This window comes from Varanus komodoensis, unplaced genomic scaffold (assembly GCF_004798865.1).
Source record: "Varanus komodoensis strain SLA01 unplaced genomic scaffold, ASM479886v1 scaffold9, whole genome shotgun sequence".
Taxonomy (NCBI): Eukaryota; Metazoa; Chordata; class Lepidosauria; order Squamata; family Varanidae; genus Varanus; species Varanus komodoensis.
Genome location: NW_025336598.1, coordinates 3,684,759 through 3,700,567, shown reverse-complemented (window position 1 = coordinate 3,700,567; position 15,809 = coordinate 3,684,759). Strand labels below are relative to the sequence as shown.

Below are 15,809 nucleotides of genomic sequence, written 5' to 3'. Positions count from 1 at the left end.
TTGGAGAGAGGTGGCTCTTGGCACCTGGTGGTTCTGTGGAATCCTGCTCCTGGGAGTATAATAGGGCATGATATCCCTCTGATCTACCTGCTATTAAGAAAGCTTGTGTGGAGGGGGGAAATAGTGTTTTTGGCCACTCTTGCCCCAAGATTCAGTGGAACTTTTTAACAAGTCACAACGCAATCAGTCTCCTATTTCAGAAGGCACAACAAGCCAGTGTGACAACACAATGACACAACAACTCTAGAACAAGCCAAAAACAATAAGCAACTCTGAAGGAAGAGGTCCAGATTTAGAAGAAATGACAATCCACTATGGCTAGTTATCCACAATAAGTTGTCATGTTGTGTGAGCCCAGTCAGTGCAGCAACAGTGCAACATAACTCACTTCCAACCAGAGTAATGAATAATGCACAGTGGGTAGCCTCTGGGCAGATGCATAGCTGGAGATTATAGGAGCTATTCAATATTTTATTTTGACACGGTAGCAGGTTACCTTGGCACAAAGTTTAGAAATTGTTATTTAATAAGTACAGATGCATTCTTGTGGAAGGGAATCTTAGCCTACTTTTCCTTTCATTCCTAGATTTTACAGGGAACAAGGAAACAGTACACTATATGTAAATACACGCCCCTGGAATTATCAAAAGTATTTTGCTCCTAACAGAGTTGTAAGAATATGCAGAACTAAGGAGTAACACAGGAAGGTTTGAGGGTTCGTAGTGTTTTTCCAGAGCCTAAGGACCAGGCTTGCACAAGCTCATTAGGGAGAGGCAGTTAATTCTCTTCTGAATCTATGTTTCTAAATGCATGCTTGTTCCATTTTTACAGTACCCAAAAAGTCTAAATGTATATACCTAAGAAGTTACCATCTGTCCCAGCTTTGTTATTTATTTAGCCTCATAATACCAAGGCTAAAAATACAGCTGTATTCTTCTTTCTGGCTTTTAATTACTAAGTCTAAAATGATACCCCACAAAGATTGCAAAGTAGAACTCATAAGAAAACAAAGGGGAAAACAGTAGAAAGTTAGAAACAATAAAGTAACCCCCCACCCCCCCAAAAGTGCGCACACACACGCACACACAAGCAAAACAAAAAACAACCAAAGCAACTCCAATTCGTAGGGCTCTTCATCTGAGTGGCTTTTTCAAGTCTCCCAGTATCACGTAAGGAATAAGCAGTTTGTTGACCTGTTAGAAGCACTTCAAAAGTCTTCCTTCTAGAAGTTTAAACATCCATCAGCCAAGTTACACTCACAGGTTTAACATGGATTAGTACAGTAAAGAGTGTTCTTAAATAATGTTAGCAGTTTAAAAATGGAACTATGAATTAGTGTACAAAACTGATATATTTTCAATATGTTTCCTCTCTTCTTTGGCAAAAATGGTGAATGAGAAGAAACAAAAAGTCCAGTAATCTTTTGTGCTCGGTTCTTAATCAGTCATGTAACAGATGCTCTAGATTGATTGGTAGGTGGAGGCCTCAGGTAGAATAAAACTTGATTCTCATTTTCAGGGTTGCTTCCCCCAGCCTTTAATGGCAAGAGAGAAGTGCCGATGTGGTTGTTTTATGCATCGTATTTTTTACCAGTCCTGCGAATCTGTTGGAAGAGAGTCATGGAAAAAGCCATACCAAGTATCTGAAAGAGAAGAAAGAAGAATCAAGACTTACAATTTTACAGCAATCTATGCAATGATCCTGTAACAAGTGGCTATGTTCACACATTCTGACAAGCCATGTTACAAGCCACTGTATCTGTGCTACAGTGGAAGTTGTTTTGCGCCAGGTTCACACTGATACTCAGTATCTACTCTCCATCTTACCATCCAAATGGTGGTACAGATTCCAGCAGACTTCACTGCTGGGATTCAGTCTCCGGTTGCACCACTCCTTCCCCCATCACAGGGGACTACATGCTCCTCTGTGCAGGCCAAAGCCAACCACCAATTTTTTCCACTGCTGCCACTCGGCAGAGGCCCTGTCTACCCGTTGCTCTGTAGAGCAGCCAGTCTCCTGCAAACCTGAAGATAGGGCCTTTGCGTAGAGCGGCAGCAGGAAAAGAAAAGAAAAGGCAGCTGCAGCTTTTTCTCCACAAGAGAAAGCAGCAGACTTCTTGCTGATGACACATTCCATGCCAGCACTATTGCCACGAACACCCCACACACCTCTCTCCCCTCTCTCACTGCATGGGTGCCCAACTTTTCCTCACACACACGTGCATGTGCTCCCTAGCAGCCCAGCACACAGAGGGCAGCAGTATAGGTATTTATACCAGGGATGGAGAGGGTGGGCCTTGCAGGAACATTTTCCAAGGAATGCCTGTGTAGTCATCATCTTAGAAAAGGGTCTTGGCAAAGCACACGGATGATTATTGTCCATGGCTGGGGGCAGGGGAGACAGAACAGGGGTCATGGACTGTGCAGGGCATATCCATCATGCCGATCCTGGACAGTGCAATGACTAGGCAGGCCTGCCCAGCATGGCTGCCTGCACAGCTGCCGCTCCTACAGGTGGTACAATTCCGTCACCAAGGCTAGGCATTGTTTGGCCATGCACTAGCTGGGAAGGGAGGGAGCACAACTGGGCAATCACATTGCTGCTGCCAGCAACCCAGTAGTTGCTAGGCACATTTGGCCAACTACCACTGAAAGCATCTGTAGCTGCTCCTGCTGCAGGACTCTATAGAAGAAACACTAAAACTGTCCAAAAAAGGTGGGGTTTTTTGGTTCACACCAGGCAATAGGCCATGGCAAAGTGTAGAAACTTTAGAACAAATTCTGCATTCAGGGTTTGAAGTAAAGAGTGGTTTTTCTGAGGCTAGAATTGCTGAGATTATGGAGGTCCTATTTAGGTGCAATAGGTAAGGAATTCCGGGAAGAGCCAAAAGTCAGCTTATGGCATTTTCACACATTTATAGGTATGAAAGTTTGCCTCAATTTTTACCTCAAGCAAATGTGCAGTAAATATGAAAATGAATGATATGAACTATTTCACAAAAGCCCAAAATATTTTGACAGGGTAGCAAAACTTCTCAGTTTTTTCGCATAGCTCTGCTTAAAGACACATCCACTGAATGAAGATTACCCTACTTGATACATTCATAATTGTCACTTGCTAGCTCTAAACTGTCTCTTGGTCATGCCTTTTTGGTGCTTATGTGTAGCTTTAGTTAAAAAGCTGTATGTACATAAGGTTTTTCTACCCAGTAAAGCATCCTTCCTTGGCCTTTCAGTTTCCTTGGTCATGACAAAGAACTGTCATAAGATGTTCTCCTATTGATAATGAATGTAAAGCCAGCAGATATACCAGTATGTGGCAGACCTGGCAAGCAAACATTATATTGCTTTCCTTCCATGGGTGCCTTCTCTTTTTCACAAAGTGACAAAGCTTCTTTTTTTCACAAAGTTCCCTTGAGCAGGGTTCACATGGTCAAGTTGCCAGGACTTTTTGAATAACAGGTATTTGAGGGGGTCAGGTGGGGCAAAGGGCTTTAACTTCCCTGTGCAGTGATCCTGATGCATCTGTGGTGTGTCTCTTTGGTTTTGTATGGGTGACCTTTCGCATCTAATTTATGTATAGGTGCAAAAGAATATGCTCAACCTATTTGTGCAGCCCCCTAAGGGTTCCATGCAGACAAGCTTTTATATATCTATGTATTAAATTTCTATACCACCCAGTAGTCAAAGTTTAGTCTATGAATACATAAAATACAGTAAAATGTGACACCTGACCCCAAAGGGTTGTTTACCTCTTTCACAGAATCACAGAATTGTAGAGTTGAAAGGCCATTGAGTCTAATCCACTTCTCAATCTAGAGCATGCCTGACAGATGGCAGTCCAGCTGCCTCTTGAATGCCTTCCCTCAGTAATTGGTTTCATTGTTGCAATGCTCTAACAGTTTGGAAGTTTTTCCTGATGTACAGCTGTAATCATGTGTTAAGAGAACCCTCTTCTCAAGGTTAAATATGCCTAGGTCTTTCAATCACTCCTCACAGAGCTTTCTTTTCAATGCCTGATAATCTTTTGTACCCTCATCTCAACTTTTTCCAGAATGCATCTTTCTTAATCTGTGGGCACAATACTTAAGACTAGTGCTGAATAGAGAGGAACCAGTAGCTCATATGATTTGACAGCTATACAGCCCAATGTAGCCCAAAACAACTTTTGTCTTTTTTGCAGTTCCATCACATTGGTGGCTCACATTCAGCATGTGATTCAACAATCCCAATTACAATTCTCAGTTGTACAATTGTTGAGCCCAATATTTCTCATCTTGTTAGTTCTTTTTCCTAAGAGCAGAACTTGGCACTTTTCCCTACTGAAATTAATTCTGTTGTTTTCCATGGCTCCAACCTATCAAGATCACCTTGAATCTTATTTTTTGTCTTTCAGGGTATTAGTTATAAACCCTCATGTCAAAAGTTCATATCCTACCCACTTTGTCAAAAGCTTTTCTGAATCAAGATACTTTTTTAGAATTTATTATTTGTTTATTAGATTTATATCCTGCTTTTTTCTTATAGCAAACTCAACATTTTTCTCTTGCTGCTTTCAATCCTCCTGTGAGGTAGGTTGGGCTGAGAGCCTGTGACTGGCCCACAGTCAGTGAGTTGACTGCATGTGGACTAGAACCCACTCAGGGAGGCTATTCCACCAGGTATGTTACCCAATCAAAAAAGAAAGAAAGAAATCAGATTAGTCTGGCAGGATTTATTCCTGAAAAATTCATGTTGGCTTCTGATAATCACTGCATTGCTTTATAATCTGCTACAGAATTTTCCCAGGGATTGATGTCATTTTCTTTTTTCAGTTCTTCAAGAAAGGATAGGAACAACATTAACCCTTCTCCAGTTATCTGGCACTTCCCCTATCCTCAATGATTTGTCAAACATAAAGACAGTGGTTATGAGAGTTCTTCTGCCACCTTCTTTTTGACTCTAAGATGAAGCTCATTGGGCCCTGGACATTTGAACTTATTGATCCTTGACTGTTAACCTATCAATCTTGAGCTACCATCCTATGCTTTCAACTTGTATTTCCCCTTCATCAGAAAGGTTTTCTTTTGGGAGAAAACTGAGCCAAAGTAGGAATTGAGCACTTTGGCCTTTTCTTCATCATTTGTTATCATTTTGCCATCTACACTGATCCCTCCTCACAATTTCTTTCCTCATTATTTTGCTATGGACATATCTGAGGAAAGCTTTTTTGTTGCTTTTAGCATCCCTCAATTCATTCCTAGCTTTAGTCTTCCTGATGCCTTCACTGCAATTCCATGCTACCTGCCAGTATTCTTCCTTTGTAGCCTGGCCTTCTTTCCACTTCCTATAAATGTCCTTTTTAGTTTTCAGATCATCTCTAAGCTTTTTGTGAAGCCACATGGGCTTCTTCTGTTGTCTTCTATCCCTTTTCATTCTTGGAATTGTTTGCAATAATGCCTCTAGAATGTCCTTGGTTAGAATCAGGTCAAGGTCAACCAATACATTGGTTATTATTTATGTGCCAAATGATAATCAAATATCTTTTTTAAGGTTTTTAAAGATTTGGAAGTAATAAAGGATATGTAACAATACTTAACATGGCAATGGTAAGCTATCAAAAATGATAACATGGTAAGTGATAAGCTAAATTCTACCAAAGAGGAAAGACAATACAATATTGTACACTACTGAACAAAGTGATAAATGAAAACAGGCTGAAAGATGTTTAGAGAGAATTAAATGGTAATAAAAAATGGTTTAGTTTTTACTCCTCAGTGCAAAAAACTTTTTCCTAGTTGAAATTACATATTTGTGTCTAAGAATTTGTTTGACAGGGTGTGTAAGTCGGATATTGGTGTGATAAAGGTGACAAACCATGCTTTAAAATCTAAACCTACATTAAAATCAAGATTTTTAAATTAAATGTAGATAAATAAATAAAGTAGTCAAAAGATGGAGGATGGATACCAACATTTTACAATATAGGAACATAGTAGATAAAATGGAGAAAGATTTAAAAAAATGGAGAATGAACGTTAGCAATAGTTGTAATGCAAAAATAGGTGGCGTCAAAGGATTGGGAGATGGGCTGGTTCGCTGTGGGGTGGATAACAGCAGGAGAGCTGAGAAGCTCTTTCAGAGTTCCAACCTGCTGCCTCCTGTGTATACGGAAGTATCCTGTGATGCCCTGCATGCAACAATGCTGTAGAAGGTAGATATTCTGTGTCTAGATTAGAGATTTCTTATTTTCTGGGCCCAAGGGATGCAAGTAGACCCCAGGATTGGGGAGATGTTTGGTTGGCTTTGCTCTGTAAAACTGCTGATATCCATCTTTATTATTATTATTATTATTATTATTATTATTATTATTATTATTATTATTACAACATTTCTATGCCGCCCCTTGCCAAAACCTCGGGGCGGCTTACAACATGATAAAATACATTGAAATACAATAGTACATAATAAATTACTATTAAATATAAAAATACAAAAAATACATTGATTTACAAATACAAAATTAAAATTATCAGTATAAAATAAAATATAGGAGGAGAAAGAGAAGGAAGAAGAAGTTGCCCAGGCCAGATCATATGTTTTAACAATTGAAATGATGTTTAAATAAAAAGGTCTTTACCTGGCGCCGAAAAACCAGTAACGACGGTGCCAGGCGGACCTCTTTGGGGAGTGAATTCCATAGGTTGGGCGCCACCGCAGAGAAAGCCCTCCTCCGGGTACTTACTCTCCTAATTTCTTTCATGGAGGGTTCCCGGAGAAGGGACTCTCCCGCAGATCTCAAAGGGCGGTCGGGCATATACGGACGTAAGCGCTCGTTCAGGTAGCCAGGACCCAAGCCGTTTAGGGCTTTATAGGTCATCACCAACACCTTGAATTGGGCCCGGGCTTCAATGGAAAGCCAGTGAAGCTGATGGAGGACTGGAGTCATGTGAGCATAACGCCCCGTCCCCGTCAGCAACCTGGCAGCTCTATTTTGCACCAATTGAAGTGTTCGGACTGTCTTCAGGGGAAGCCCCACGTAAAGCGCGTTACAGAAGTCTAGGCGGGAAGTCACCAGCGCGTGTGTCACCGTCGCCAGGCAGTCGTACTCCAGGTAGGGCCGCAGCTGATTAATCAGCCGAAGCTGAAGGAAGGCGTTCCTCGCTACCGCTGTCACCTGAGCTTCCAAAGAAAGCTCCGGGTCGAGGAGTACTCCTAAGCTGTGGACCTTATCCCTAAGAGGGAGTGTTGCACCATTCAGGACCAGGTCAAATCCACCCTCTCCGAAACCCGATCCGCCAACCAACAGGACCTCTGTCTTGTCTGGGTTGAGTTTCAGTTTATTGGCCCTCATCCATTCCCTTACCTTGGCCAAGCACCGGTTCAGCACAGCCACTGCCTCACCTGGATTAGTGGAGAATGAGAGGTAAAGCTGGGTATCATCAGCGTATTGATGATTCCGCAGCCCACACCTCCTGATGACCTCTCCCAGCGGTTTCATATAGATGTTAAATAGCAGAGGGGATAGAATGGAGCCCTGTGGTACCCCATGGCATAGCTGCCATGACGTAGAGACATGGTCCCCCAGCACTACCTTCTGGAATCGACCGTCGAGATAGGAGCGGAACCACTGCAAAGCAGTGCCTCCAACCCCCAATCCCGCAAGTCTATCCAGAAGGATACCATGGTTGATGGTATCGAAAGCCGCCGAGAGGTCCAGAAGAACCAACAGGGATGTACTCCCCCTGTCCTTCTCCCTGCACAGGTCGTCGTACAGGGCGACCAAGGCAGATTCAGTACTGTACCCTTCTCCATCCCTTCCCCATTTTTACCCTGTTTTATCCATTTTAACCCTAGTGTTTTATCTCCCTCCACCCCTATGTTTTATCCTTCCAATAACTTGTTTTATTCCCCATACCTGGGTAGTCATGTACTAAATCCAGTATCTGGCCAGAATCCAAAGGGCCAGGGATTTTCTGAGCGGTATGTAGCCCAGTGGGCCAAGGGGAGAAGGGAATCCCTGTCACCTTACCATTACAATAGTAGTGATGAAGGTCTAGTTTGGGATACAATGAAAGTGGTTGCAAGAGGAATAAGTATTAAAGATGCATATATTTTGAAAAGCAAAAAGATTGAGCAGAAAATTTGGGAAGGGAAATAAAAGAATTAGGGAAGAAATATACTCAAAAGAGGGATTTGAAAGTCTTAGCAAAAATACAAACTAAAAGGAAGGAAATGGAAAATAGAGAAGTTGAAAGGATACAGAGAAATTTCATATATTTGAAGAGGGAGTATTTTGAGTTTAGCAATAAGAATTCAAGATTATTGGCCACTGCCACACAACAAAAGAAAAAAAAACTTAACTGGAATTGTTAAGAATGAAAAAGGGGGAAAGTATAATTTAAGAGATGCATTGAAAATATTTTACACTTTTTTCTCTAAGGTGGGAAATGTGGGAAATGAGCATTGGATAGAGGTAGACTTTATGTAGAGAAAGATAGTGGGGGGAAATGACAACAGATGGAACAAGCAATTAAAGAGGAAGAAATAGAAAAAAGTATTAATAAATTAAAAATAGGAAAATCTCCTGAGATAGATGGAATGGGATCACAATATTATAAAGTTTTTAGAAAGATTTTGATTCCAAAATTAAAAGCTTTGTTAAATAAAACATTGGAAGGAGGAAATATGCCAGCATCTTGGAAATGCTCTTTAAAACTTTCGTTCTTAAGCCTAATAAAGATTTGAGCTATAGCATTAATAAACTGGGATGCAAAAAATGCTTACTGCAATATTGGCAAACAGAATGAATACACTTATTGACAAACATATTAAAGTGGATCAAAGTGGTTTTACAGTAGGGAGACTGATGGCAGGTTTGACTAGAAGTGTACTGAACATATTAGAAAGGCAATGTAAAGGGAACTTTAAAGCTGGAATAATTGCATTAGATAAGGGGTGTCCAAGCTTTTGGCTTCTCTGGGCCACATTGGAAGAAAAAAAATGGTCTTGTGCTGCACATTAAATACACTAATGAAAGCTGGTGAGCAAAAAAAAAAAAAAAAAGGCTGTGCAAAATTTTTGTGATATCCCCTGTTTGCAACAGTATGCCGTAGTTTTAATGCAGCCAAGAGGAGGTAGGGTGTCAAACTCTGTCCTGGTGGATTATGAAGGGTTAGGGAGTCAGAAGTAATGTCCTCCCAAGCTGGAAGGAATTGTGCCACATGGTGTGTAAAGTTGTGGGGTGGGGGCAGTGGCGGGGCTGCCTGGAACTGAATCTAGCGTCCTGGTGCTTGGGCAGGAGACTTTGACAAGGCTGGAAGTCACATCCTTTGTTAGTGGGTGCCATCCAGGACCAGGGGGGTCAGTCAGGGAAGGGGCAACAGCTAAAAGATGAGAGGGGCCCTTACCACCTATGCTGCTGTGACTGGTGCATGAATCCCATGCACTTGATGGTGGTGCAGGCCATATGGATGGAATCCATGTTCTCATCAATGTGAGCCTTCAAAAGGCATGGGGAGGGACTTGTCTCTGGGGGAAGGGCTGTGGAGCACACCCAAGCATGGTGGAAGATCGCTACAGTACTGTAGCAATCAAACTGCTTTGATCTGGTACCTGGAAAGCTTATCTGCATGTTCCAGGTGGGTGGCATCATGGAGATTGTCAGGTAAGTGATCCATCATAGAACCCATCTTTTCCCAAGGGAAAAGCTCATACCTGGCCATGGTGGCCTCATAGTTGGAGACCCAGAAGCCCAGTGAGGATGCCACATAGACCTTCTTGGCCAGGCCATCTAGCTGGTGGCCTTCCTTGTCCACAGGTGTGGACCTCCATGCCCCCCCACGCCGGATACAATGATGGAGTTAGGCCTGGGATGTTGGTGTAGGAAGGTGTATACCTTATCTGTCATCTTGTAGGTGGGATCTATCCTACATGAGGTGGGCAATGCACCAGCCAGGTTCTGTTCTAAGGCTTGGGCATTGGAAGAACAAACAAACCATGCCTGGGGAGAGACTCTGCCCTGACTCCCAAGAAGAGCAATGGCAGCATCCCCAAACTAGGCATCTTTGTCATGAATCCAGAGAGTGATTGTGTCGATGCAAGGGAGGGTTGCATGAGGCAGGCTCGGCAGTGGCAGGCTCGGCCAGAAAGGTGGTCAGAGTCTGAGTTGGCACAGGGTCAGTGAAGAAGGTGAAGATGTTCTGGTGGCAAGGGCTGGGGCTAGCATCGTGGGTGTCCTTGCAGCAAGGAGAGCTGCAGGAACAGCATGCAGAGCAGGCTTCATCAGAGTGAACATTCCAGGCATGATCCTGGGCCATGTGTCAGCAGCTCTGCTCTGTAGTGTGCCACATGTCATTGGCACGCTCTCGATGCCAGTCATGAGCCTCCACATATGCCCTGTGTGGCATGTTCAGGTCTGTGAGAGAGCAAGGGCAGCACCAATCAGCATGAGGTAGAAGGTCTAGGGGGGGCTGGGTCCCTGGCAGAGGTTTCCGAAGAGTCGGAGTCAGTCCAGATCAGGTGAAGCCTTGTTTTGCATGGGTCAGCCGTGATGGAAGACACTAGACATAAGACTGGTCATCTGAGTGCAAGGAGGCCGGAGACCAGGAAGAGGAGCTATCTCAGTCCAGGAGCGGGGAGTCCCCAGGGTGCCCTGGGTGACAAAGCTCTCCTGGATGCTGGCAACTCTGGCAGTAGCTCCCTTGGTGAAGCGGAGGCACGGGGGCTGGGGAGCACCATAGATGGCGAGCGAGGCAGAGAGTTGCATGCTGGTGGGGATTCACACACGGGTGGCTGGCCCCTGGCTGCAAGTGGAGTGCATGCCTCTGGGGAATCCAGCTCCAGGACCACAGGGGTGTCATCCATGGCAACCCCTGGGTCTGGAGTGCAGCTATGTGGCTATCTGGGCACTGAAGACAGTAGCCTTGGTGCAATGGTGCTTCCTCTTCTGCTGAGCAGTTGTGGTTCCAGAAGGCCCCTCTGTTGGGAAGGTGGGCCTCTTCCTCATGGATTGCTTGGCTGGCCACACTGGCTTCTCAGAGGAGGGAAGTTTTTCAGCCTCAGATCAGGAGGAATCTGCAATGCTCAGGGCTCGCTGCCAGAGCACAAATCTCAGGCAGTTAGCTCACTGCCTACATACTTGCTTTTTAAATGCTTGTCAGTGGGAGCAAGTTTCAACAGTGTGCTCCTAGCCATGTCAGAGAAGGCACTGGGAATGGCCATTCATAGTGGGCAAGTGAGTGGCACACGAAGCACAGTGGTGAAAAGCCAGGTTGGCCACATGCAGCAGTAGAGCAAGCGTGTGGAGAGAGAGAAGAGGAGCCATTTCCCTGTTCCTTAGGAGTGAGAGAGGGAGAAAGAGCAAGAGAGTGAGAGGCAGCAGGAGCAGCCTCATAGTGAATAAGGTCAAGATTGAGAGAAATAATAGTAAAAAAGGAATTATTTTTTAAATGTATTTTTAGGAAAGCAGGAAAAATGGCTTGAGCTGGTAAGCAAGAAATTGAAATTCCCTTGAAGAGTCCCACAGAGATCAGGTAACTTCCTACCTTGTTTCTATTGTTTCTGCTGTTTATCTGGATATTTTCCTGACTGTTAGCATTGCCAACCAACTATTAAGAAAAATAGAATGGACAAAAAGGGAGGTAGAGTTGCACTGTATGTAAGAGACACATACTGTATATCTGCACAGAAATATAAGACGAGGATATGAGTAGCCCCATCGAAAGCATCTGGCTAAATTTAAAGGGAGCAAAAAATAAGAAAGACATACTTATTGGCATATATTACCATCCATACAGTCAAAAAGAGGGCAAGGATGCGACCTTCAAAAAGCAACTTGCCAGCATTTCCAAGAAGAATGAATGAACTTCAATTTCCCTGATATATGCTGGGAGACAAATTCTGCCAAGCATGGCCCCTCCAAGAGATTTCTGACATGTGTTGCCAACAAATTTCTCCAGCAGAGAGTAGAGGAAGTACGAGAGGATCAGCTATCCTCGATTTAATACTAACTAACAGGAATGGCCTGGTGGACAAAATAACAACCATGGGAAGTCTGGGGGGAAGTGATCATATGATACTTGAATTCTCAATTATGAAGGAGACAAAGGGTAACTGGAGCCAAACAAGCACCCTGGAATTCAAGAAAGCCAACTTGAATGAACTCAGAAAAATGATAAGCAGAGTGCCATGGCAACATACCCTTAAGGGGCAAGGTGTCCAAGAGGGATGGGAAATTTTGAAAAAGAAGTTTCTCCAAGTACAACTACGAACGATTCCATCAAGAAAAAAGTGTAGAAGACACCAGAGGAAGCCCACGTGGCTCCACAAAAGGTTAAGTGACAGCCCGAAAGAAAAAAAGAACATATACAGGAAGTGGAAACAAGGCCAGGCCACAAAAGAAGAATATAAACAAATAGCAAGGAATTGCAGGACTTGCATCAGGAAGGATAAATCAGAAAATGAACTAAGATTAGCAAGAGATGCTAAGGACAAGAAAGCCTTCTTCAGATACATCCAGAACAAAAGACATGAGGAAGAGAAGGGTGTCCACTTAAAGTGGATGGCAGAGTGATAACAGGCAACAAGGAAAAGGCAGAGGAGCTCAATTCCTGCTTTGCTTCAGTCTTCTCCCATAGGGAAATCTGCAATCAAGAGGAAGTTCAGGCTGGAAGTGAGAAATGGCAGCCCAAGATTGACAGACAAATGGTCAAGGAATACCCAGATGGAATAAACATTTTCAAATCTCCAAGGCCCAATGAACTCCACCCCAGAGTCATAAAAAAGCTAGCAAAGGAACTTTCAGAACCACTGGCTATTACATACAACATGACAAGCAGCCACGGATTGTTATCAACATTGCTCATTGTGTTGTCCAAACCCAGTGGTGGTTGTTTATCATTGTGACTACTGGGACTCGTTTGTTTTTCTTTGTTATTGTCTGTTCTTATCTGTTGTTAGCTGCTTTAAACTTTTTTATTTTTATTATTTGTTTTTAATAGAATGTGTAAACCAGCCAGAAGGTTTTGGCTATGGGGTATTATAGAAATGAAATAAATAAATAAACCAAACTCATCCTGGGGATATCCCCAGAACAAAAGAGCCATTTGCCAAGTGGCTAGCCAGAGAGCACCCCTGACAGCTGTTCAGCTCTCAGCACCCCACCACCTACAGCTGAATGCTTTTCTTTTCCCTGTGCGCATGTCTGAAAGCCTTCCTCTCAGGCAGAAGGAGAACTATCAACTGAGTGACAGTACCCCTGGCAAGCGGTGCTGCTCAAGTTGATTGTTCTTCATGCTGAAGGAGCTTCTGATCTGGTGTGAGCAAATGGGAGTAACCCTGCCTACCCCAGCCTTGCATCCCTCCCCATCTATTTTGAGAGAAAAACATACAAGCAACAGCAGGGAAGGGGAAACTTGTGCTAGAGAGAGATGCTTCATTTTTTGGCACCAACCAGCCTAGCCCAGTCACTCCCTTCTGTGCTCCAGAGATAGTATATCAGGTTGGAGCAGGTGAATCAGTTGAGTGGCACCGCCTCTTTTGACATCACCACCAAGGTGACTATCTCCTCCCTTGCGCCTAAGAGTGGTACCCATGCCTGCCCAGTTCCTCTATCCATTTTGCTGTAATTCCAGTTGTGAGCCCTGTTTGTACAGCAGAATCTCTTTAATAGTTGCAACCAGGTGAAATCAGCTCATGATTATGGCTGGCAGAAAAAAAACATTCCTCCCCATGAGATACTACTGGGAGGATATCACTGGGATGAATGAGAGGGAAGGAGGAGGGGAGGGAGCAAAGGAACCACAGTGAGCCCAATCATCTGTCAGGCTCATTGTGGCTGCCTGGTAAATTACAGCAAACCATTGCGGTGATAACCATAATGCACTGCTGTTCCATGTGAACTTGCCCACACAAGCACATAGACAGAGAAGGCTTTACAGTAAGACACATCTCCACACATATACACACTCAGGATTCAACACACACATTAGGTACCTGGATTACTTAACCATTTAAGGAGCAATGAACACTTTATTCTCTCATGCACCTCTCCCTCAATCAACATTCTCTGTTCCTCCTCCAGTTCTTAGTTCGCCTTAGTTCCCTCTATGTCTTTACAGAAAACTGTTCCCACTTCATGCAATTAAACTTTGGAAAAAAGCTTCCACTGGCAACAATGGAAGGTACAGTTCTAAGCTTAATTGCATGTCAGAGGGCATCACAGTGCATGTGAGCAGGAGGGTCCCACACAGTGGTCTCCCCACTGATACCACTGGAAGATTTTCCTTAAGTTTAATTGCCATGTTTGTGTGTGTGGAGCAGGGGATATGTGAGAGACTACTTAGCTCTTCCTTCTTCAGCTAGTTAGCTCTTCCTTCTTCAACTCCCCCATTCCAAAAATCACCACCCATATAGCAATTAAGCATATAAAACTCCTTCAATTGGCATAAATAGACACCTCTGGAAAACAGATTCAGGGTGCTAAGAAAGGCAAATTCCTTACCTGTAACTGCTGTTCTTCAAGGGCATATCTGTGCATTCACACGTATAGGCTCTGTGTACATATGTGGACTCTGTTCAGGAAGATTCCAAAGCTAATTAATTATTATTTGGTGGGAGTACCTCCCCTGAGCATGCCCTGCGCATGCCTTATCCTCAGTTCTGAAGTTTTGAGACTGCCATTGTGGACCCCTTGTCTAGAGGAGTAGCCCCTAGGGGCCCATGTGGTTGTTGTTGTGTGAATGCACAGATAATCACTCAAAGGTAAGCAACCTGCCTTTCTTCTTCATGGTCTCTGTGCATCACACATAAGGGTGACTGGCAAGCTTACCTCCAGAGGATCAAAAATAGACTTGCCCTGCCAAAGGTGCAGTCTACTCTGGCTCAGACATTGAGGTCATAGTGTCTCATGGAAGTCCATGGGTTCAACCATGAAGGGACATCCCATAATGGAAGGCTGTGGCAGTAGCCGTCATTTATGTGGAGTGGGCATGTATTGGTCCAGAGCACTATAGCCCAACCAGTTTGTAGGCAAGGGAGATTGTGTTTTGCTAGTCTCTGTAAGGAAATATGGAGCCTTTGGTTTGTGCTGCCATAGGCAATGAAAAGCTGCTGTGATTGTTGGAAGGGTACAGTTTTAGCTTTGTAAAAGGTTAGAGCACTTTGGATGTTGAAGGAATGAAGCACTTGGGTCCAATGGTGTTATGGGACAGATACTACCTTGTCCCTGTGAAAGGTGAGATATGGAAGGTCAGACAATAGGGCAGCCAGGTCACTTGTGTGGCAGGCTGAAGTGATGACCCCTAAGAAGGCAGTCTTCCATGATGGTCAGCAGTGGCCATAGGCTCACAGGGCTTCCTTGTGAGAACAGACTGCAGACAAGCTCCAGGATGGTGTAGGGGGTTGGACAGCAGCTGCAGATGAAGGCTATCTTGAGGCCCTGTTGGAAGAGGGAATTCAGGAATAAGAGTACATGCTGTATGGAGCAATTGATAGGCTCAAAACTGTGCTGAGTGAGAAAGGAGGCGAATGCTTTTGGTACATGATATAAGTATTGAATGGCTAGTTTCAGAGCCTCTCCCAAGCACCAGTTCATGTCTCAGGCATGTCACCTCTGCAGTCTAACAGTGTTGGATCCTCTAGGCCATGTGTGGCTCTCTGGGTGGAGGACATTCCCCTGGTCCTGAGACAAGTCAGGTTTGAGAGGCAGGTATAGGAAAGTCTGATTGGATAGGTCCAAGAGGTGGGGAAACCAAGGCTATCTAGACTACCAGGGGGTCACAAGGATGCAGCTGGTCTGGTCTCAATGGATTTTTGCTATGACCTTGGTTG

At 43.9% G+C, this 15,809-nt stretch overlaps 1 protein-coding gene across 1 annotated transcript in view; it reads right to left on the bottom strand.

Annotated features, from left to right (window-relative positions):
- Positions 1–458: 458 nt before the first annotated feature.
- TSPAN9 (tetraspanin 9) overlaps positions 459–15,809 on the bottom strand; it is a 163,736-nt gene continuing 148,385 nt past the window's right edge. Inside the window, exon 8 of the mRNA XM_044418239.1 lies at positions 459–1,642. Within this exon, the coding sequence (XP_044274174.1) occupies positions 1,571–1,642 (72 nt within the window). The 3' untranslated portion in view covers positions 459–1,570. The remainder of the gene's footprint in view (positions 1,643–15,809) is intronic.